Raw genomic sequence first — 23,974 nt, 5'->3', positions numbered from 1 at the left:
TATCATGAACTCCAAAACTACATACCCAGTATTTCTTATATCTCTAGCTGGTAATCCACAGATACCTAAAATGCCATATGTAGTTACCCACAGCCCCCCCCCCCATTGTTATTATTTTCCCTTCCTTAAGCTACTGTTCTTCCTTTAATTTTCTATTTCTGTTGGTAGCACTATTACCAATCCAATAACCCAAGCCAGAAAATTTTTTTTTGAATTTTAATTATTGTACTTTACATGACGGTTAACAGAACAAACTAGCTTCTCATTAAACAGTTAGTACATGTATTTTGTGACACTGGTTACCAATTCCACGACATGTCAACACTCTCCCTTCTCAACCTTGGGTTCCCTATTACCAGCTTTCCTGTTCCCTCCTGCCTTCTAGTCCTAGCCCCTGGTCTGGTGTGCCCATTTAATCTTGTTTTGTTTTATGTGCCTGTCTAAATCTTTGGCTGAAGGGTGAACCTCAGGAATGACTTCATTACTGAGCTAAAAGGGTGTCCAGGGGCCATATTCTTGGGGTTTCTCCAGTCTCTGTCAGGCCAGTAAGTCTGGTCTTTTTTTTGTGAGTTAGAACTTTGTTCTACATTTTTCTCCAGCTCTGTCCAGGACCCTCTACCGTGGTCCCTGTCAGAGTAGTCGGTGGTGGTAGCCGAGCACCATCTAGTTGTACTGGACTCAGTCTGGTGGAGGCCATGGCAGTTGTGATCCATTAGTCCTTTGGACTAATCTTTCCCTTGTGTCTTTAGTTTTCTTCATTCTCCCTTGCTCCCAATGGGGTGAGACCAGTGGAGTATCTCAGATGGCCACTCACAGGCTTTTAAGACCCCACATGCTACTCACCAAAGTAGAATGTAGAATGTTTTCTTTATAAACTATGTTATGCCAATTGAGCTAGATGTTCCCCGAGACCATCCAAGCCAGAAAATTAGGAATAACCCTAGATGAGGGACTGGCAAACTATAACCCATAGGCCAAATCTAGCCTGCCATCTGTTCTGTTTTGTTTTTAATAACAACTTATATATTTCACATGCCAGAGAGTTCACCCTGCTAAAGTGTACAAATCAGTGGTTTTTTTGTATAATCATAGTGTTGCCTGCTTTTGTAAATAAAGTTTTATTGGAACATTGCCACACCCATTTGTTTATGTATTGTCAAGGGCTGCTTTTGCACTACAACTGCAAAGCTGATTATCTGTGACAGAGACTGTATGGCCTGCAAAGCCTAACATGTTTACTATCTGGGCCTTTACAGAAAAAGTTTGCCAAGCACTATCCTAGATTGCCTGATCTCTCTCAGCTTCAATATTCAACGTATTACCAAATCCTGTAATATTATACTTCATAAACAGTGGTAGCTACCAATGAGAGCTTACTATGTACTAGGCAATATTTGAAAAATTTTTTTCTTTTAAAATAATTTTTTTAATTGAGATATAATTCACATAACATATAAGTCACCATTTTAAATTGTACACTTCAGTTGTTTTAATATGTTCACTACCTTGTGCAACAATCACCACTATCTAATTCTGGTACATTTCCATCTACCATCACCCCCCTAAAAAAAAAAAAACTGTATCAATTAGCAGTTTCTCCCAATTCTCCCCTCCACCATCCCCTGAGAACCACTAATCTACTTTCCTTCTCTATGGAAATGCCTATTCTGGGCATTATACAATTTGTATTATACAATTTGTATTATACAATTTGTGCCCTTCTTGTGTCTGGTTCTTTCATTTAACATAATGTTTTCAAGGTTCATCCATGTTGTAGCATGTACCAGTACTTTATTCCTTTTTATCACTGAATAATATTCCATTGTACGGATATATCACATTTTATTTACCCATTCATCAGTTGATGGACATCTGAGTTATTTCCACTTTTTAGCTATTATGAGTAATACTGCTATGAACATTCATATACAAGTTTTTGAGTGGACTAAGCACCATACGCTCATGTAATTGTCACAACAACCCTTTGAGATATGTATTATTATCTTTATTTTAAAGATGAGGAAACTAAGGTAAAGAGGTTAAATAATTTGCCCAAGGTCACAAAGACAGTAAGTAGTGGAGTTAGAATTTGAACCAAGGCAGTCTGGCTCCATCCATGTTCTTAACCACTAAAACTGCTGCTAAATTTTTATAACTGTATCTATAATCCATTTTCTCTGTCCCCATGGCCACTACTTACCTGACCCTCCTCAGCTCCCATCTGATTCACTGCATTTGCCTCCTAACTGCTCTCCCAACCTCTAGTCTCATCTCCCTCAAACCCATCCCTGACACTATCATCAAAGTGCTCTCTGTAAAACGTAAGTCTGACTGGCCTTATGCCCTGGTCCTTGCTTAAAGCCCTTTTATGGCTCACTATCATCTAGGCAGCGGATCAAACTTTTAGCAGCCACAGAATCATTTATTTAAATGAACTGTTATGTGGAAATCCAATAGGTATAGCAGGTACAAAAGTAGAGATGTTCTTGTTGAATAGGAGAAAAAAGTGGGGGGATGGTTGAACATATGTATGAGGAAAGCATGACCTCTTGGCCCTGCCTCATACACCCACTTCCTCAGAGAAGGCAACTTAGACATTTCTATAGAACTCTTAGAATTTCTGGAATAATCTGAAACACCACTAGCCCATCACTAACTTAATGCTCTAACAAACTAGTTCTAGTTCCCTGAATATACCAAGTTGTTTCATGCCTTAGAGCCTTTACATTTGTTCCCTCTCTGGAAAGCTCATTTCCACTTAGTAAACTTCTACTCATAATTCAGAACTCTGTTCAAACATTACCTCTCCTAAGAAGACTTCTTTAACCCACTCCTTACTCCAACAATTCTAAATATTGCTCACATTCCAACTGCAGATGTCTCTTTTACAATGTGGTACTCAACACTGAAAAAATAATATTCCAGATATGGTGTGACTACTACAGAGGGTAAGACTACCACAACTCATTCAGCAACCCGAAACTGAGTTTAGAATCAAGCAGCCAACTACCACATGAAGCAGTTTGTTTCTTAATCTGCCAACAACACTAGGATAGAGTTCCCAGCTAATCCCCCTTACATCTGGAGCAGAAACTTCCAGGGGCCATGATTCATCCACTCCTCACCTCATTACAATCTAATTTCTACTTCTATTACACTTGTGAAATAGCTCTATTAAGGGCACTATGAATATCCTCGTGACAAAGCCAGAGGCTACCTTTCGATCCTTATCATACATGACCCTTCTAAAACACTGAATGCTGATCCTTTTGAAACTCCTATTTCCTGAAGCTTTTATAACACTACTATCCTGATTTGTTTATTTCATCAACAGCTTCTTTTTCATTTGCTTCAACGCCTCACTTTCTCCACCACCAACTTAAATACTTATTTGTTTATATTGGGCTGCACTACATTACCATCATTATTTATTTTGAGGCACAAACTATCCTAGAATTGGCCAGTGGAAGCCTCTTTAAGGTGACTCCTGTGTCCTTCTGACACGTTCTATCATTCTTTGAGTACTTCCTTTCTCTGTGGTATAATAAAAAGTTCCAGGCTCATCTTGTGCTTTCCCTGCCCCAGCCCCAGAATCAGTCATTTTCCTTTCAGTGCAGGATGGCATTTAAAAAACATGATCTGGTTACTTGGTACTCATTGCTATTGGGGTGTCATTGCTTCTAGGTTCTTTCACTAGAAAGAGATAGGAATATATGTATATGCACATATGCAGACATACTACATATATTTATAACTACATCTTACTTATAATGAGTTCACACCGATAAGCCCAATTCCAATTCAATACCTTGAGATTCTTCCTATCCTTCATCCTTTTCATGTTTATAAATACTTTCTCCAACAATAAGAAACTTGGCTGTCATTAGCCTCAGTATATTTACCTGCTGAATATGTTTAATTGCTCAATCAATTTATTTATTTCCTCAGTGTAAACAATCCCAAACCACACTTGCCATCTCCTCTGTCTGCAAATTCCATGCCCTGTGACTCCCCCTTCATCATCCTATGTCCTTCAGTACTAGTTATGTGCCTCCACCTCCCCCACTCAGTGCCTGGCTACATCTTGCCTCCCCCTTCTAATCCCCTAGCAACCTTCATCCTGTATCTTTGGGCCTGATGCTCCTCCCTGTAGCTCCCCATACCCTCCTGACTGTCCTGAGGACCACCTATGCTGATTCCTCCAACCAGGAAGAAAGAGGAGGGGAAAGAAAAGAGAAGGGAATGGAAGGAAGAGGGAAAATAAGGGAGAAGATGGGGGGAAAGCAAGTAAGTCCTCTATTACTACTTGCTAGCTATCTTGGGATTTTAATTATATATTAATCATGCTTGCTCTACTCTTTCTAGTTTGAAGATTGTTTTCCAAAATGTAGATGGGTCTTTTCTCTCACCATAATCTGCTGGTTTTGCACCATTCACTTAAAGCAGAAAGCCCCACTCTTTTCCAGCTGTTCTTGCTTTTTCCTAGGATTTTTTCATAAGTCTTCAGTCATTCCTACTCTTTGCATTGCTGATATTATTCATACAAGTCCATTCATTCATTTTTTTTTAACAGCTTTATTGAGATATAATTCATATAACATACAATTCACCTATTTAAAGTGCACGTTTCACTGGTTTTTAGTATAGTCACAGATATGTACAACCATCACCACAGTAAATTTTAAAACATTTTCATCATTTCAAACAGAAACCCCCTACCATCATCTCACTTTGCCCCTTTCCCTTTCCCCTTGTCCTAAGCAATCACTAATCTATTGTCTCTATAGATTTCTGTGTGCTAGACATTTCAGATGAATGGAATCACATAATAAATGGTCTTTTGTGACTAGCTTCTTTTACTTAGCATACTATTTTTATGGTTCATATATGTTGCAGCATGTATCAGTACTTCTTTCCTTGTTATGGCTGAATAATCTTCATTGTATGAATATACCATATACTGTTTACTCATTCATCAGTTGATAGACATTTGGGTGGTTTCTACCTTTTGGCTATTTGAATGATGCTGCTATAAACATTCCTGTACAAGGTTTTGTGTGGACATTTGTTTTTATTTCTCTTGGGTATATACCTAGGAGGAAAATTGCTCGGTCATGTGGTAACTCTATGATTAATTGTTTGAGGAACTGCAAGACTTTTTTCCAAAACAGCTGCATCATTTTACATTCCCACCAGTAGTGTATGAGGGTTGTCATTTCTCCATATCCACGCCAACAATTGTTATCTTACTTTTTGATTCTAGCCATCGTAGCTGGTATGAAGTGGTATCTCCCTGTGTTTTTGATTTGCATTCCCCTGATAACTAATGATGTCAAACATCTTTTCATGTGCTTATTGTCCATCTGTATATTTTCTTTGGGGGAAATGTCTTTCAGACCCCTTATCCATTTTTCAATTGGGTAATTTGTCTTTTTGTTACTGAGTAAGAGATCTGTATGTATTCGAGATACAAGTCTCTTACCAGATACATGATTTGCAAATATTTTCTTCCATTCTGTGGGTTGTCTTTTCACTTTCTTGATGGTGTCCTTTGACACACAAAAATTCATAATTTTTATGAAGTCTAGTTTATCTATTTCTTTTGTTGCTCATGCTTTTAGTGTCATTGCAAAGAATCCTTTGCCAAATCCAAAGTCATGAAGATTTACTTCTATGTTTTCTTCTAACAGTTTTATAGTTTTACCTCTTACATTTAGGTCTTTGATCCATTTTGAGTTAATTTTTGTAAATGATGTGAGGTAAGGGTCCAACTTCATTCTTTTGCATGACATTATCTAGTTGTCCCAGCACTGTTTGTTGAAAAGACTATTCTACCCTCATTGGATGAGTCCTAGAATCTTTGTCAGAATCAGTTGACCAGAGATGTGTGGGTTTATTTCTAGATTCTCAACTCTATTCACTGATCTATATGTCTATGCTTATGCCAGTACCACACTGTCTTTGATTACCATTGCTTTGTTGTTAAGTTTTGAAATTGGAAAGTATGAGTCTCCTTACTTTGTTCTTTTTCAAGATTGTTTTGGCTATTTTGGGTCCCTTGAAATTCCATATAAATTTTAGGATAACCTCGTCAATTTCTACAAAGAAATCAGCTGGAATTCTGATGGGGATTACACTGCATCTGTAGATCGTTTGGGTAGTACTGTCATCTCAACAATGTTAAGCATTCTAATTCATGAACATGGGATGTTTTACCAATTATTTAGATTTAATTTCACTTTATCTTTTGTTCTCTATATGTCTCATATACTTTTGTTGCTCTAGTCCTCCTTTACTTTTTTTTGCATTAAGTGAATATTTTCTAGTGCAGCATTTAAATTTATTTAATGCTTTTTTTCACTATTTTAAAAAAAATTTTATAATGGTTGCTCTAGAGTTTACGGTATACATCTTTTTGAGATCAGCTTCCAATATATACTAGCTTAATTTTATGATATACAGAAATACTATTCTTAAATAGCTCTATTTTCCTTTCTTCCTTTTTGTGGATTGTTGTTATATATATATATTACCCCTATTATTACAAACCTGGCAATACATTGTTATAATTATTACTTTACCATCTGTAGTCCTTTCCTTAGTCCAATACAGCTTTGCTCCCTCCTACCGCCTTTGTGCTATTACTGGCAAATATACTACACATATATTTCTATATGTTATAGGCTCAACAATGCATTATATACATATTATTTTATAGAACTGTTTTTTAAATCAGTTAAGAAAAATACGCATTTCAATTGTCTTTACAATTACATAACTACCTTTATTGATGCTCTTTGCTTTTTCATGTGACCAGAATTACCGTATGGAGCCACTTGTTTTCAGCCTGAAGAACCTCCTTTAGTATTTCTTGTAAGATGGGTCTCCTAGCAACACATCCTCTGCATTTTTGCTTATCTGGAAAAGTCTTTATTTCACCTTCATTTATGAAAGATAGCTTTGCTGGATATGGAATTTTTGCTTGACAAGTTTTTTTTTGTTTTTTTTTTTAAACTTTGAAAATGTTATTCCACCACCTTTTAGCCTCCATTGTTTCTGCTAAGAAGTGAGCTGTTAATTTTACTGGGGTCCCCTTGTAAGTAAGGAATCTTCTTTTCTCTTGCTGCTTTCAAGATTTTCTCCTTGTCTTTGACTTCCAGTATTTTTACTATGATGTATGTTTGTCGATCTCTGGGTGCTTATCTTACATGGATTTGGTTGAGCTTCTTGGATGTGCAAACTATTATTTTTTTTTAATAAACTTAGGAAGTTTTTAGCCATTATTTCTTTGAGTATCTCTGTCTTTTCTTTGTCAAAAGAAAAATCTAACTAATGAGTCAATTAGTGTTAAAAGAGTTTATTGAATGAGAAAACTGTTTGCAAACAGGGAGTCTCCTTTCCAAAGACAGAAACTCCTCATAGCACAATTTAGATGAGTTTATATATAGTACAAACGGGATTCCCCAAAAGGGTAATTTAAAATGACTGGCTGGCATTCACTTAATCAGCAGAAGGTGGGCTATCTAAAAGCAGGACTTTGGTTTGGATTGGTATATTAAGTCTGTGTGCATTCTATAGGCTAGTTGTGGCTTATCTAATTCTTTAAAATTGGGTACTTTCTAACTTTGCTATTTTAAAATTCTTAGCATAACTTTACCCAGAACTGTCTTTATTATGAGTTTTTAGTTTCCAGGAAAGGTTAAATATCAGAGTTTCTGGGAAGGGTTAAGGCTTTATCACAAGTTTCTGAGAAGGGGTAAGCCTGGGCTCAAACAGATGCCTTTACCAGAAGTTCTCAGTTTCTAACACCCTCTATTACTCCCATTACATATATGCTGGTATGCTACATGGTATCCCACATCTTTCTGAAGCACTCTTCATTTCTCTTCACTCTTTTAACTCTGTTCTTTGGATTGCATATTCTCTATCAATTTATTTTCACGTCTGCTTATTGCCTCTTTTGCCAGTTCAAATCTATTGTTGAGCCCCTCTAGTGAATTTTTTATTTCAAGTTATTGTATTTTTCAACTCCATAATTTCCATTTTGTTATTCTTCATAACTTCTTTCTCTTTACTGATATTTTCTATTTGATACAACACTGTCATTATACCTTTATTTCTTAATCATGGTTTCCTTTAGTTCTGTGAACATGTTTATTATAATGGCTACTTTAAAGTCCTTTTCTGATAAATTCAACACTGGATCTCTCTCATAGGCAGTTTCTGTTGTCTGCTTTTTTTCCAAGTGTATGGGCCATGCTTTCCTGTTTCTCTGCCCACTCTATAATTCTTTTGTTTGAAATCTGACATTTTAGGTAATATACTGTAGCAACTCTGGGTAACGGCGCCCCTCTTGTTTGTTTAGTGACTAGCTGGATTATCTTAGTGCAGTCAATCCCTCCTTTACCCCAGCCCCAACAGTGTTCAGCCTCTGATGTTCTTCCTCGGGAAGGCACAGCTTTGGGTATGCCCACAGTCACCCTGGAATGACAGTGATTTTGGCAGGACACTCTTCCTGTCCCTGAACATATCCAGCTGTTAAACTCCACTAATTGCCTGTTGATTGCTCTACTGTTTTCAACAATGCCTTGGGGCATAAATTGTTCTGCAAACTAATCCAATCAATTTCTGGCTGCTTTGAAGGAATACTTTATAAGGTCAGTGCTTGATTTTTCTTCTGAGGTGAGGAGGACTCTTCCCAGCTGTCTTATTGTCTGCTTCTCTCCTGCAAACTGAACAGCCTACAGTTTAGCCTATACCTTGAATATTCTCTTAATTGCCTTTCAGCTCAACTTCCACTGTTCCTGAAAGTGGCCTTGGGCTTGAAATCTGCACTCTCCTTTGCAAATGAAGTCAGTTTCTTTGAGAAGAGATCAGGTGCTAGCTGTTTGATGGCCTGTTTCTCCACCAGGCAAAATCTCTGAGCCAGGGCTCTGGAGTTGGGGTGTGGGCAATGGCAAGCTTACCTATGTGTGACAACCCCATTCTAGGAGCTGAGCACTGAGGAAGAAGGAGCAACCTGGGTCCTCTCAGCTTGTTTCTCCTGGAACAGAATCACTACCTCAAGAGCTGTGGCAAGAGTATCAGGGCTCCAGTATCCTCAATGTACCAAGCCCAAGGTAGAACCTTTGTTCCACTAGTGGGGGTTGGGGCAAGACGAGAAACACTGATCCCTGCTCCTCCCGGGAAGAAAGCCCTCCATCTGTGTTCTTGAGTTCAGGAGTCTGAAGTGGAGTCTCCGCTTCACTAAGCTGGAAGGGAAGAAGAATGGAGCTGTTCTGGTTCAAATACTATGGACTCTTGCCTTTCTTACTCATTTTCATAGGTGTTCTTGAATACATGTTTCTTCATTTGCAATTCACCCACTGGGCCATTTCCAGAGGTTGTAAATGGTCGGAATTTGTTTTGTTTTTTACAGTTTTCAGCAGTTTCACCGGGTAGTGGGTCAACAGAGCTACTTTCACTGTTTTGCTGGAAGTCAATTTCCCATTCATTCTTTATATGAAGGTGAAAGGAAGCACTGTGCTAGGGGTCTATATATATTATCTCATTTAATCTTCACAACTGGGAGGGGGATAGTATAGATCTTACTTTTACAGAGCATGAAACTGAGGCCCGGAATCATTTTGTAACTTGTTCCAAGTAAGTTTGCAAATGGGTGGCAGATATCTGATTTAAACCCAGGTTTAACTGCCTCTAAAGCCCATATTCTTAATTAAGACCCTCCTTTCATCTTTTATACAGATGCTCTTGGAAAATCAGGGTTTATGAAATACTCATTACCCTGTGCAATCATGATGATTTCTTTAGTAATACATGATACTCATCCTCATCAAGATGTTTTATAATAATACTACCAGAAGTACTATTCTATACACCTCCTCATCCCTTGGGCTATATTCCCACAGAGTGCATGATCAGAGGATTATTATCTTTTCTGTACTTTTTTAAAATTTTCTTTACTAAAGAGCAGGAGAGATCTGATCTGCCTCATGTTAGCTTCTTTAATAATTATGAACACTAAGATGACACAGTCACTTTTCTCCCAATCAATGCCCTCATTAGAGATAAAATAGGCAACACGTACCTCAAGCATTTAGGAGACGTTTTGCTTTTTTACAGAACAAAACTTATAAAAAGATGTCTAGATAAGAAAGTTGTGCATTTGCTTTTGTGTGAATTTGTGATCTGAATTAAGGCAGTTCCATCATAACATCTGCCTGGCACTCCCCCAGTAACATGACTGCTATTTCTCTCTCTCCAAACATTCTCCACCATGCTTATCATTTCCATATATGCACACCCTCCAGGAAGACTTTCCTGATCTCCTCCAAAAGTTAAGCACATTGACATCTATATTACTGATCTCACTTATACATAGTTTTACAATTTCCATTTATATGCTCAAAGGTGGCACAAAAGTTAAGCACTCGACTACTAATCGAAAGGTTGGAGGTTCCAACCCACCCAGAGGCACCTGGGAAGAAAGACCTGATGATCTGCTTCTGAAAGGTCACAGCCTTGAAAACCCTATGGAGTGCAATTTTTTTTTTTTAAATTGTACTGTAAATGAAGGTTAACAGAGCAAATTAGTTTCTCATTAAGCAATTAAAACATATTGTTTTGTGACATTGGTTGCCAACCCCACAACATGTCGACACTGTCCCCTTCTCGACCTTGGGTTCCCCATTATCAGCTTTCCTGTCCCCTGCTGCCTTCTCGTCTTTGCCCCTGGGCTGGTATGCCCATTTAGTCTCATTTTGTTTTATGAGCCAGTCTAATCTTTGGCTGAAGTGTGAACCTCAGGAGTGACTTCAGTACTGAGTTAAAAGGGTGTCCGGGGGCCATACCCTTGGGGTTTCTTCAGTCTTAATAGAGTGCAATTCTGCAACATACGGGGTCACCATGAGTCAGAATCAACTCGATGGAAACTGGTTTGTTTAGGTTTCTTGGGTTTGTTTTTGTTTTGCTAAAAGTAATATGTTTATTTTTATAAAACTGTCTCTTCCACTAAAACTCACAGATGGGAAAATGGTGTCTTAATAGAGGCAGCATCTCCAGGTCATGCAATTAGTATATAAATATCATACATACTAAAAGCCTACTATATCTTCTTGAAAACAATGCTAGTCTCCAAACCTTTCAATGGTTCCATTTCTTTAAAACAGAATCCTCTTCAACACTATATTCTGATTATAAATTTCATGCCACCACCATTAGCTTAGACACAAAAAACATAAGATTGCTGGGGAAAGTTTAATACAACAAAAAATCCATGCAGTCACAACTCACCAATCATTTACAAGAAGATTCTACTTTAAAAGTGATTAATAAAGTACTCAGTTTTATAAAATAAAAAATTTTTAAATTCTTATCATCCAGATGTAAACCAAAACAAAACCCCAAAAAATAAAGAAACCAGATAAACCTAAGTAATATAAGAAAACTTTCTCTGTAGTTAGTTGCCCCCCACAAAAAGACTGCCAGTTTTTACCACCTCAAAAGTCAGATTTCCTGGTAACAAATTCTCCTGCTTATTTCTGATGTCATGCTAAAGCTACATGTGAGAGAAAAGAATAGCTACTGAAGTCAAAACCTCCAAAATTATAAGAATCATCAAGGGGAACTGTGAACACATGGTCAGAAATACAGTTCCATGTTATATTTAAACAAGGTTTAAAGAAGGCATCAAGGTGAGATTTTTTGCTCCAAGTAGCACTTTCTCACACTACAGAGGTCTACACGTTTGTGAGAGTGCTGTTACACTTGGCAGCCTCAATTAGAATCTGGCAATAGGAAGGACCCCCAATAGTATGTTCATAAGGGATGTTTGTTTTTGGAGGTCATTAATCCCAACTTTCAACACCTGATAGAAATAAATGAAACGCCTTTACTAAGGGAACATAAAGATGGTGAAGAGACCCTTCTTAGTGAATCAAAAAATAAATAAATAAAATTACTTTGCTGATAAAAATGACAGCCTTGAGGGACAGCATCAAGTGACAGCTGCTCCAGTGACAAAGGCATTGAATAGCTTTTTTATTTTAACTTCACCATGGTGTGTGCAATAGCTGTTTAAAGAATTCAATAAATGTACTTACCAAATATTTCCCCTCCACTAGCATATTCTGTCACTAGATAAATCATCCGTTCTGTCTCCATAACCTGGTGCAAAGGCAGAAAAGTGACAGATAGTGACATAAATGACAGGCAGATATCACAGGAAGAGAAACTAATGACTCCTCTTTTGTCACTTCCAATATTAATAACCAATATTGATTAAAGCCATTGCTGTCCAGTCCATTCCGACTCATAGTGAACCTACAGTACAGAGTAGAACCGGCCCGTAGGATTTCCAAGGCTGTAAATCTTTATGAAAGCAGACTGCCACATCTTTCTCCTGCTGAGCAGCTGGTGGGTTCGAACCGCCAATGTTTTGGTTAGCAGCCGAGAACTTAACCACTGTACCTCCAAGGCTCCTTATATTGCTTAAAGGAGATTTGAAACATTTTTGAGGGGAATAGATATAAATGTTATTAAGAAGAAAGGGGGTAACAGGTATTCGTCCAAATTTTTAAAAGTAGGAAGTATTTGCTATTTGAGCGAGAGAGTCATTTTGTTGTTCCATGAAGTCTCCGCAATCTCTTAAGCTCCATAATACTGAGACGCAAAGAAGTGGCTCAGAACCAAAATTTTAAAAGTTCACATTACCTGAAGCTCAAAAATGTTCCCCCCAAAAAACTCAAACAAAACAAAAAATCCATAGGGAAAATAATGGAAATCACTTAAGAAATGAACAGAAATCACATAAGGCATTTTTTTTTCCCCAGTGGAAATGACAATTTTCCTATCTACTGCTCATTTATTCAAAACTGAGAACAATAATTTCAAATATCCAAAATATAAATGACTCATTTTTATTTTGGCTTGGTCCCTATTTTACTTTTTTTTTTTAAATTAGTTATAGTATGGTCCCTGGTTTTTTGGCCCCTATGTTACTTTTTTTTTTTTAAAGTTGTAGTATGTTATCAGTCCTTTCTTCTATTTTCACTCTTTTTCCTTAAACATTTTTTAAAAGTAACATATGCTCATTATAAAATTTTAAATACCTGAGTGCAGGTAAGTAAAGAAAAGGTTAGAGGTTTCCCTCTTTCTAACACCCTCCATCAGACTCCCCAGTGGAAACACTGTTAATAACTTACTGTGTATCTTTCTGGAGCAATGTTGTCCAGTAGAAACATAATGTGAACTGCTTATGTAATTTTAAATTTTCTAGGAGCCACATTAAAAAAGTAAAAAAAGGAAAAATGAAATTAGTTCTAATAATCTATTTAATTTACTCCAATATATCCAAAACATCATTTTACCAAATTAAAAAAATGTACACTGCTTCGTTTTTTAAATTGAACTTAAAAATTCAATTCTTCAATACTTAGTCACGTTTCAAGTTCAATCAATGGCCACATGTGGCTTGTGGTTACCATACTGCATTCCTAGATATTCACTATACTTTACAGTTACATTTATTTGCTTCTCAGTTACTCTCAGATATCTTTACACATAAATACTATATGATAGTATTAGGTATTATAATAGACCTATCTCTTCTTTTTAATGGTTTCATAGTACTCCCTTGTATAAGCGCACCCTAATTTAATTTTCCAATCCAATAAATATGTTTTGTTCTGTTTTTTTTTAAGCTCTCTGCATGCTGGTGATATTAGCCTTTTGTTTGTTACATGTATTGTTTCTGAGCTCTCTCTATCTACTGATCTGTACCACAAAAAGTGCTCTAAATATATGTGAGTGTTTACAGAAAATTAAATTAAAAAATAAACATCATATTGTATATCTCTTTGTACCCCCAGACCTTTTATTGACTACAAATGTTCTTTCATTATTAAACTTTTCAAGAGGACAGAAAATGTTTTTTTCCTACACAATTACCTATACTGGTTCACTCTATAAACCTGAGTTCAGCAAATGACCTGAAAATTACCTCGATACTATACGAAGACAATCTAACAGCCCTTCACCTTGGCAGTTCAGAATCTCCCATTAACAATACCAACTTTCAGGAAGCAAAACTAAAGCTTAAAAGAGAGCATTGTTCAAAGCCAGAGCTGGTAGTATGGAAATTCTTACAGGCCAATGAAATCTCAGGTAAGATAGGTAAACTGCTGAATTCAGTTATAAGGTTTCTACCTAACAAGTTAATCTTTTGAGAAAGGTCAGCCTAAACCCTACACTTATTTAAAGATGATTTTTTTTTTAAAGGTGAGGCCAAGTAGTTTACTCAGTTGATCAGGATGGGAAGGAAGCCAAGATTAGACACCTTCGAGTTGCAGCTACAGGTCTTCAGGCAACAGCAGGAAGCTTTCACAGGATTGCTTTTGGGGCAGAATGGAGGTGTGGCTCAACACAATTAAGTCTGATGCATTTCAACAGGTCTGTTCCTGCTGACCTAATTAATTTCATTTATATGAGCACCTGATTCCAGAGAAGGGCTCTCAAGCTGTAACCACCTTAACCAAGTGTACTAGCATCATGACATCCTTTCTTTCCATAAAATGAAGATGATGAGAGCTTGCCCGCTGTGCCTTAGGTGTGCTTTGTCTACTCTTACACATGATGCCATGCCTGGGCCAGTAGTCATTTACTGCAGACGCAGCATATGTACCGAGTGGGTGGCTACTTCCTTCAGAACTAGGCGAGGGCTGCTCTGGTAGAAGCAGTGAGCAAGGCTGGCCCTGTCCAGAGGCAGAGCCTGTGGATGCCAACACACTGCAATTTGAGAAGCACCCCAAAGCTCTACCTCTCTCAAAATATCTCTTGCACCAGCCTGCTAAGGCCAGGTCCTCTCCTCCTATCTGGCTTGAAATCCCAGCAGTCAGATTTGCTGCTTTTGCATTAAGGCTAGAGGATCATTGTGATGATGGTGTGAAATATGGGTATTTCTTGGGAAGGTAAGAAAACTAGAATAGGAGTCTCTCCCACTACATGTAATCAGCCCCTCGATTATCAAAATAATCAAATGCTACCTTGGAGAACTGGAGCCCTGGTGGCACAGTGGTTAAGAGCTCAGGGTGCTAACCAAAAGGTCAGCAGTTCAAATCCTCCAGCTGCTCCCTGGAAATCCTGTGGGGGCAGTTCTACTCTATAGTGTCGTTATGAGTCGGAATCAACTCGACAACAATGGGCGTGGACCTTGGAAAACTAAGTCCAGGACCAGAATTAGAAAAGAGGTAGGCTTTGATCGATGCAAAAAGTCATACTTAACATATGATTTGTCTTCACAGTTCATTGCATGATCACAGAAATTGGTATTTAAATAATGTTATATTTATCTCTAGCTTTCACCTCTCAAAACTATCTGATCCTTTTGGGTTTCCCATCCTGTTTTAGGATTCTGACCTAAATAAAGTTCTCATCATCTTCTGAATAATTTCTTGGTGTAATTCTCACTAAGAATGAAGTCCAAGTTTTAAAGAACAAATTAACAAGGCCTACAGGGTCGCTATGAGTCGGAATCGACTCGACGGCAATGGGTTTGGTTTTTTGGGGGGGTTATCTGGGTAAGGCAGATCTTACTAATAAGTAACCAGGGAAAACATAAGAATATTAATAACTGACTTGGGGAACAGAGGGGTGGGAAAAACCGTAGGCTGAACATATTGATTAAAAAAAGTCACAGATGTTTATCCACCACCTTTCTTCAAAGGTAGCCATAGATACAACTGACGGTTCTGAGTTCTTTGTAGTGATCATACCTGGTAGAGCCTGATGATATGGGGGTGGCAAAGCATTTTCATAATTTGAACTTCCCGGAAAATTTTCTTTAGATTTTCTTCATCCAGCTGGGTCTTGTCTATGATCTTGATAGCAACCTGAAAACAGAGGAAGAAAATTTACTCTGACGCATTATTAAAAGCAGTTTACTAAGGAAATTAAATCCATTTTAAAACATTATATTCCACAAAATACAAGCTGCCAGTATTTTGTTTACAGAATGTCAGTGAGGAAAGTGAATGTACTCTTCTAAAAAGATAGGAAATGGATTCTTAGCAAGTTGGTCTCAAAGGAACAGACTCCAAAAGCTTATGGGTCTTCTGCCATTTCTTAAGTTGCTCACATAGTAAAACCTCATGACAAAATACTTTATTACTCCATAGATGTGGTTACAGTCTGGGTCAAATCACGCTTCAGTGTGGAGAGTGGTATACAGGGCCTCTCATTAAGACAAGAAGCTTATAAGTACAGAATGTTTTAATAAGGTGCTACCAGAGAATGTCACAGGGCTTTCCACATCTCACCAAGTGCTTACATACTAACAGTAGTGATGGTGGTAGTGGTGGCAGTTACCATATACTGTATGTTTACTATCTACCAGGCATAGTTCTTAGTGTTTTGCAAGTACTGATTCATTTAAACTTCACAACAACCCCATATTACTACTAACTGTTTTATGAATAAAGAAACACAGAAAGATTGAGTAATTTACCCAAGATTAAGTAATTTACAGCTAGTATGTGGCAGATCCAGGACTGAAACCCAGGTAACCTGATTCTCTAGAGCCAATTTCTTAACAATAGTGCTATAAAAATCTGAAGATCTTTCTGTACTGTACATATGCTGCTTCAGCATAAAACATATTTTTCTATTTTGCCCAACCCAGTTCTATTAGATATCCAACAGCACATATATTTAAAAACAGAATGAAAGACAAAGAACTTTTTATTTAATGTACCATATCTAAACTTACTCATTTTTCTCAGTGAAATACAGAAAACATTTGTGTGACCCCAAAATATCTCTTTATTCAGTTTCAATTACTCAATCAGTATGCAATAAACATAGTCGGATGAAGGAATGCTATTGAAGGGCCTGAACTAGGCAAATTCTAAACCAAACCAAACCCATTACCGCTGAGTCAATTCTGACTCATAGTGACCCTATAAGACAGAGCAGAACTGCCCCATAGGGTTTCCAAGACTGTAAATCTTTACAGAAGCAGACTGCCACATCTTTCTCCCACAGAGTGGCTGATGGGTTCGAACTGCTGATCTTTTGGTTAGCAGCCGAACACTTAACCACTGTGCCACCAGCACTCCTCCCAGGTAAACTCTAATCCCTTCCAATTCCTAAAATTCTATGATTCTATACACTAGAGACTCTGGTGGTGTAGTGCTTAAGAGCTACGGCTGCTAACTGAAAGGTCGGCAGTTCGAATCCACCAGGCGCTCCTTGGAAACTCTACGGGGCAGTTCTACTCAGTCCTAAGGCTTGCTATGAGTCAGCACTGACTCAACAGCAATGAGTTGCTGTTGTTGTTATACACTGGAGAAGACAGGAAAACTTAAACTTACTGAGAAAAGGGAAAACCAGGGAAGCAAAATGTCAACACTAAAAATGTTTCACCCAGAGAAATAAAGACTATATGGAACTATACGTGATAGGCTATTCAAGTGTATAAAAGACTAGCATAAAAGTAACTTTGTTTGGAGTTGTTTCAGAGGTTAGAATGAGGACTAATGGGAGAAGTGCAAAGGGAGACAAATCTCCACTTGATCAAAAAAAACACTGGTTAAGTGCTCGGCTGCTAATGGAAAGGTCTACAGTTTGAACCCACCAGCCGCTCTGCATGAGAAAGATGTGGTAGTCTGCTCCTGTAAAGCAGACTTGGAAACCCTATGGGGGCAGTTCTACCTTGTCCTATAGGGTCACTATGAGTCAGAATCTACTCATTGGCAGTGGGTTTTGTTTTGTTTTTGTTTTTGTTTTTTTTTAAATGATGGAATGTGATGAAATAAACTGGATGTAGTAGCTCGAGCTACAAGAATTAAATACGGCCTTATCCTCAAGGAGTTCACAATCTAGTAGAGGAAGGAGATGCATGGAACAGATAACATAATACAGAGTTAGAAGTACAATAGAGCCACGTATAAGGTATGTGGGGCCCTGGTGGCGCAGTGGTATGAGGTGTAAGCGGGCATTGGCAGTTCAGTGATAAAATTCTTGCCTTCCATGTGGAAGATCCAGCCAATGCACTCATGTGCAGCCACCACTCATCGGTCAGTTGAGGCTTGTGCGCTGCTATGATGCTGAACAGGTTTCAACAGAGATTCCAGACTCTAAAACTGCCTAGGAAAAAGACCCAGCAATTTTCTTCCAAAAAAAAAAAAAAACCAGCCAATGAAAACCCTAGAGATCACAATGGCCCAATCCCCAGCCGATCATGGGGATGGCACAGGACCAGGAAGCATTTTGTCCCATCACGCATGGAGTCGCCATGAGATGGATGTCGACTCCCAGCAGCTCACGACAACAACATAAGGTAGAACAAAGGGTGCAGTAGGACGTTCACCTGGAGAGAAGACGACGTCGGGAAGGACTTCACAAAACAGGCAGAACTTGAGAATGGAAAGATTGGAATAGACAAAGAAGCTAGAGAATTTTCTGAGGAGAAACAGGAGAATCATTAACAAATCTCACCAGGAGCTTCCTCTCCCATAAGCAGTCTTGAATCTCATGACCCTTGACCACTAGTATTTCGACTTCTCCTCACTGTGCCAGACCACATACAGGACCTAACTCTGGCCATGGGTCTGGCATCAGCTCCTGATTTTCTCAGAACAGATCCCAAAACAAAATAAATCATGATTTACAATGTCCCTTTACAGAACAAATACTTGAGTCTCAATAATAATTACCAATAAAATCTGACACATGAATGGTACATTGTAGTTTACAGAGTGCCTTCATGTAAATAACAAGCTTAGAAACTTGCAGGCATGTGCCCACTGGAGAGCTTCCCAACCGGTGCACTGGACATGCGTTACAGGTGTGCCCTGAACTACGCGTAGGCGGCACTGGATCACCCCCAGGCTCGAGCAGCCTCATTTGTTTACCTCAGGGAAAATAATTATCATTTTTTTCTGTGTGCCATGATGTGCAAAGGTTGGGAAGCACCACTAGGATTTGTTGATCTTAACATGGGGGCATCAACTGTCCAAAGATTTGTGCCTGAAGTCGCCTTCCTCTGCCAATGCCCTATAAATTGATGGCATGTACAGAGTAATTTAAGGGGATGGGGGAGAGAGGGCAAAGGTCTTCAAGGAAATTGGCCATTGTTTTGCACTTTTTTTTACTCCGAAGAGAGTACTAGGTCACACTATAATTGGGGGAGTCATACAATGGGGCCTCCCTGATTCACAGGGGACTCAACCAGAATTTCATTTGCATACTGAAGATCTTCATAAAGGTAAAGAAAAAACCAAACCTAATGAGAACAAAATTAGCTATTAAGATCTTATAACAAATTGGGAGAAAATTTTCAGGAATCATATGTCTGATAATGGTCTAATATCCAAAATATGTAAGAAACTTCTACAACTTAACAACAAAAAGACAATCTAATCAAAAAATGGGCAAAGGACTTGAACAGACATTTCACCCAAGAGGATATTCAAATGGCCACAGGCATATGAAACCTGCTCAACATTATTAGCCATTGGAAAAAGTACATTGAGATACCACCTCACTCCTATTAAAATGGCAATGATAAAAACAACCAAAAAACAACAGATGTTGGTGAGGTTGTCAGAAACTGGAACTCTCATCTACTGCTGGTGGGAATGTAACATGGTATAGCCACTGTGGAGAACAGTTCGGTGTTTCCTCAAAAAGTTGAACACAGAACTACTATGTGACCCAGCAATCCCAATCCTAGGTATATACTCCGAAGACGTGAAGGCAGGAATGCCAACAGAAACCTGTATGCCAATGTTCACTGTAGCACTTTTCACAATGGCCGAAAGGTGGAAATAACCAAAATGTCCATTAATAGATGAATGGACAAACAAAATGTGGTATACACACACAGTGGGATACTACTAAGCAATAAAAAGAAATGAAGTCCTGCATGCCTGCATGCCACAACATGGATGAACCTTGAAAACATCACACTAAGCAAAATAAGTCAGTCACAAAAGGACAAATATTGTATGATACCATTTATGTGAAATAAGCAAATACATAGAAATCAAAGATTATTAGTGGTTACCAGCAGTGGGAGGAAGAGGGAAAGGGGGAGTTTTCTGCTGAGGGGACACTGAGCTTATGTTAATATTGGCGGAATTATTTGGAAAACGATAGCAACAATGGTTGCACAACTCGAAGAATGTAATGAATGTCACTGAACTGTATAGGTAGCAATTGTTGAAATGGCAAGTGTTTTGTTCTGTATGTTTTCACCACAATAATTTTTTTAAAGACCTTATATATCTTGCACTTAATAAATACTGGTTAATTTAATAAAGATTACAGTACAAAGTAGTTTTACATTTTGTAACAAGTATATCTGACTTCACATGAAGGGAGTATGTCAAAGATCCACCCCTATATACTGAAACATATTCTTATCTTTTCAAGGGAAATTGTATAACCTGCTCTTAGTAGGTGGATACAGAAAGGTTTTAAAAGATTTAAACATCAACTCCCTATCTACTCCTCAATGAGATTTAAGATTTCACCACAATGAAGACAAAGTTTTGCCTAGGGGCTGAATATAGCTGACAAAAAAAAAAGCAAGGACTCTGGAGTCAAGGTGCCAGGGTCGACCTGCCCCTTAATGTGTAACCTTGAGCAAGTTATTTAATTCTTCTGTGCCTCCTTATCTATAAAATGACAGCAACAACAGAAACTTTAATTATTAAAGAGTTGTCGAGGATTAACTAATGCATGCAGTCTGCTTAGTATAATGCCTGGCACATGGTAAACAAACAATATGCATTAATGACAGGTACTGCTATTGTTTTTATTTTGGTTTTTGTTTTTTTTTTTTAACTCAAGTCTTAAAATTTAAGCATTCTTTGGCAAGGATTAGATTTGCTTCACTAAGCAACATAATTCTGAATCTGAAACACATTAATTCCTTACTCAAGGGGTGAGTCAGGGGGCCACAAAGCAAAACAGCTAACAATTTGTGGGCAGCATTCAGAAGGAACTATCTGCTGCCAGCTGATGTGGGAAGAACATGGAAGGAAACGAGCTAGAAAAAATGCATTCCATTCAGGGAAGTCACACTGCACCACAGGATGGAACCACAGCAAGACTTGACCCTGACGACTATGCCGGAGAGTGAGTGGTCAGCTCCTTCACAGCAGGTCAGGTTCCCCCGCCATCTCTACTAAGTAGCTAACACCTGAGAGGAGGACACTTAACAATACATGGCAAATGGCACAACTGGCTGATAGGACCACTTAAAGAGAAAGGCAACTTCCTAAAACTCAGCCAGCTTCCTTAGCTGCAAACTGCAAAGTACAGGTTTTCTTAAAAAGCAGAAAAAATGGCAATGAAACAGAGAAATTACCAAGTTTGACAGCAGGCGGTTGGCAAGCAGGTGTGATTGTTTTGAGAATACCTGACCAGATAAATGAGTGTGAAATTTCACAGCAACACATTATTGCAGGCTATAAAATAAAGGTTTAGGTTAAAGCACACATCAGTTGCTTGAAAAATTAAACGTGTCCATGTTGTTGTTGTTAGGTGCCATGGAGTTGATGCCAACACAGAGCAACCCAATGTGACAGAGTACAACTACCCGACAGGGTTTCCTAGGCTGAAATCTTTACGGAAGCAGATCATCCGGTCTTTCTCCTGCAGAGCCACTGGGTGGGTTCAAACCAACAAACTCGGTTTGCAGCTAAGCGTTTAACCGTTGCACCACCAGGGCTCCTAAATGTATGCAAAAGGTAAATAGGCAGGTACATAAAAGACAAACTCTCAACAAACAGGTTTTTAGATTGGTGATGAAAATCTATGAATCACGTGTTTGCACTTATATATAAAAATTTATTCATTCTTTAACAAATAAATACGGAAGCTTCCAACACCTTACCAAGAGACCATATATTTTCTAAGTTTCTCTGCTCTACAGAGAATTCTTTTATCCTGCAGAGAGGATGATCTTGTTAATGGAGCAATATTAATTAAACAGGTAACTGAAACCATATCAAATATGTTGCTAAGTAGATACAGACTGTGGAAGTCCTCAAGAATTAGGAGGGGCGGTGGGGCCAAGATGGCAGAGTAGTCGGATGCTTCTGGTGGACCCTCTTACAACAAAGACCCGAAAAAACAAGTGATTAAATTATATATGGCAATCTCAGAGACCTGAAAATCAAAGGCAGAGTTGAGGAACCAGATCGAGTGGCAGGGGGAGGGAGAGACGGTTCAGAAGGAGCGAGGATTGCCAGACCTGACGGGGCGAGAGCCTGAGCCCTTCAGGCCTGAGCAGCTCAGGGATGAGCAGTGAGGCAGACAAGCAGCCGTGCTATGGGAGGCATATTCCGCACCGGAAGAGACTCAGATGCTGAGAGTCTTCTCAGCCACGAAGAACCAGTGAGAAGCAGCCCTCGATCCAAAGACAGATAAGTAATTGCATACAGCTTACCACACGGATCAAAAACACCACTCTCAGGGAAAAACCTCTCTCCCATTTACCTCCCCGCTCCCTGCTCTGCACTGGGTCCCGGACCAGCTTCAGCAATTGCCGAGTCTCCTGGGCCAGAAGAAGGTTCCATCGCACGCCTGGAGCCATTCTCCCTGCCTTGGAGAATGAACAAATTAACAGAGGGAAAAATAAACTGCCAGCTCCCCTAAACCAGGAACCCAAAGTAGGCACAGCTTGTTTGCCTAGGCATAGGCATAAGAGATCCACGGACTTTCAGTGGCGTTCCCCCTGCACAGACTTTTGTGGGCCCATCTCAACAGGGTAGGCCCCCATTACCGCACTACAGCAGGCTATATACTGGAACTCTAACTTCAACTGTTTCAGCTGTGAAGTGGCAGGTTTTTGACATTTGACGCTGCTCAGCCCATTAAGCAGGGTCTTCACCTACCCACATCAGGGGCCTGAGGACTGGTGGCTCCACCCACACCACCTAGCCACCAGTGACAGGGGTCCCCCCAGTCCTTACAGCCAACAGCATTACGTGCTCACAGTCCAGCTGCAAAACCCAGCCACCTATGTGCTCTAGGAAACAGGAACACACCTTCCTCCTGGACACTCGGGGGTGGCCATCAGCCCCCTGCCTTGCTCAGAGTGTGTCTCCCTGGTGCAGCCAGATGCCTGTGCCTACACCAATCACACATGCCTGTCTAGGACTGTAAGTAAGAGCCTACACCACATACTTGGTGGCTATCAACCTGGGCACCTAAGCTGAATCCATACAGTAGGAGTGGGCGGACTCCTGAGCTCACATACCTAGTAACACATCTAACCACTGAGTGACAGGACATTAGAGCTTCAAAGATGCCAATAATCAAACTAGCTCATACAAGCAACCTATCTGGGCATATCAAAACAAAAGAAGAAGCTATGACACAGTAAGCAAACATTAAATAAATAAATATAATCATTTATTGACAGCTCGGAGGCAACAGTCAATATCAAATCACATAAAGAGGCGATCCATGATGGCTTCAGCAAGCTCCCAAAATGAAGAATCTAGAAATTTTCCAGAGGAGGAAAATTTCTCAGAATTACCAGAGGCAAAATACAAAAGATTAATATACAGAACTCTTTAAGAAATTAGGAAGGAAATTAAGCAAAACTCAGAACAAGCAATACAGGAAATTAAAAAGATTAGAGAAGAGCATAATGACAAATTTAACCGGCTGCAAGAATCCATAGACAGCAATCAGAAAACCAGAAGATTAACAATAAAATTTCAGAATTAGACAACTCAATAAAAAGTCATAGGAGCAAAACTGAGGCAATGGAAGTCAGAATCAGTGAGACTGAAGATAAAGCACTTGACACGAACTTATTTGAGGAAAAATCAGATAAAAGGATTTAAAAAAATGAAGAAACCCTAAGAATTATGTGGGACTCTATCAAGAGGAATAACCTACGAGTGACTGGAGTACCAGAACAAGGTGGGTATAACAGAAAATACAGAGAGAATTGTTA

The 23,974-nt window shown here is 38.9% G+C and overlaps 1 protein-coding gene across 1 annotated transcript in view; it reads right to left on the bottom strand.

Moving 5' to 3' along the window:
- Window positions 1–23,974, bottom strand: part of SIK3 (SIK family kinase 3) — a 272,938-nt gene that overhangs the window by 108,225 nt on the left and 140,739 nt on the right. Inside the window, exons 2-3 of the mRNA XM_023739963.1 lie at window positions 15,771–15,887; window positions 12,102–12,165 (exon numbers count right to left, since the gene is read on the bottom strand). Of these exons, the coding sequence (XP_023595731.1) occupies window positions 12,102–12,165; window positions 15,771–15,887 (181 nt within the window). The remainder of the gene's footprint in view (window positions 1–12,101; window positions 12,166–15,770; window positions 15,888–23,974) is intronic.

The sequence above is a fragment of the Trichechus manatus genome, unplaced genomic scaffold (genome assembly GCF_000243295.1).
Source record: "Trichechus manatus latirostris isolate Lorelei unplaced genomic scaffold, TriManLat1.0 scaffold00143, whole genome shotgun sequence".
NCBI lineage: Eukaryota > Metazoa > Chordata > Mammalia > Sirenia > Trichechidae > Trichechus > Trichechus manatus.
Note: the sequence above shows the minus strand (reverse complement) of the source record. Positions and strands in the feature narration are given on the sequence as shown.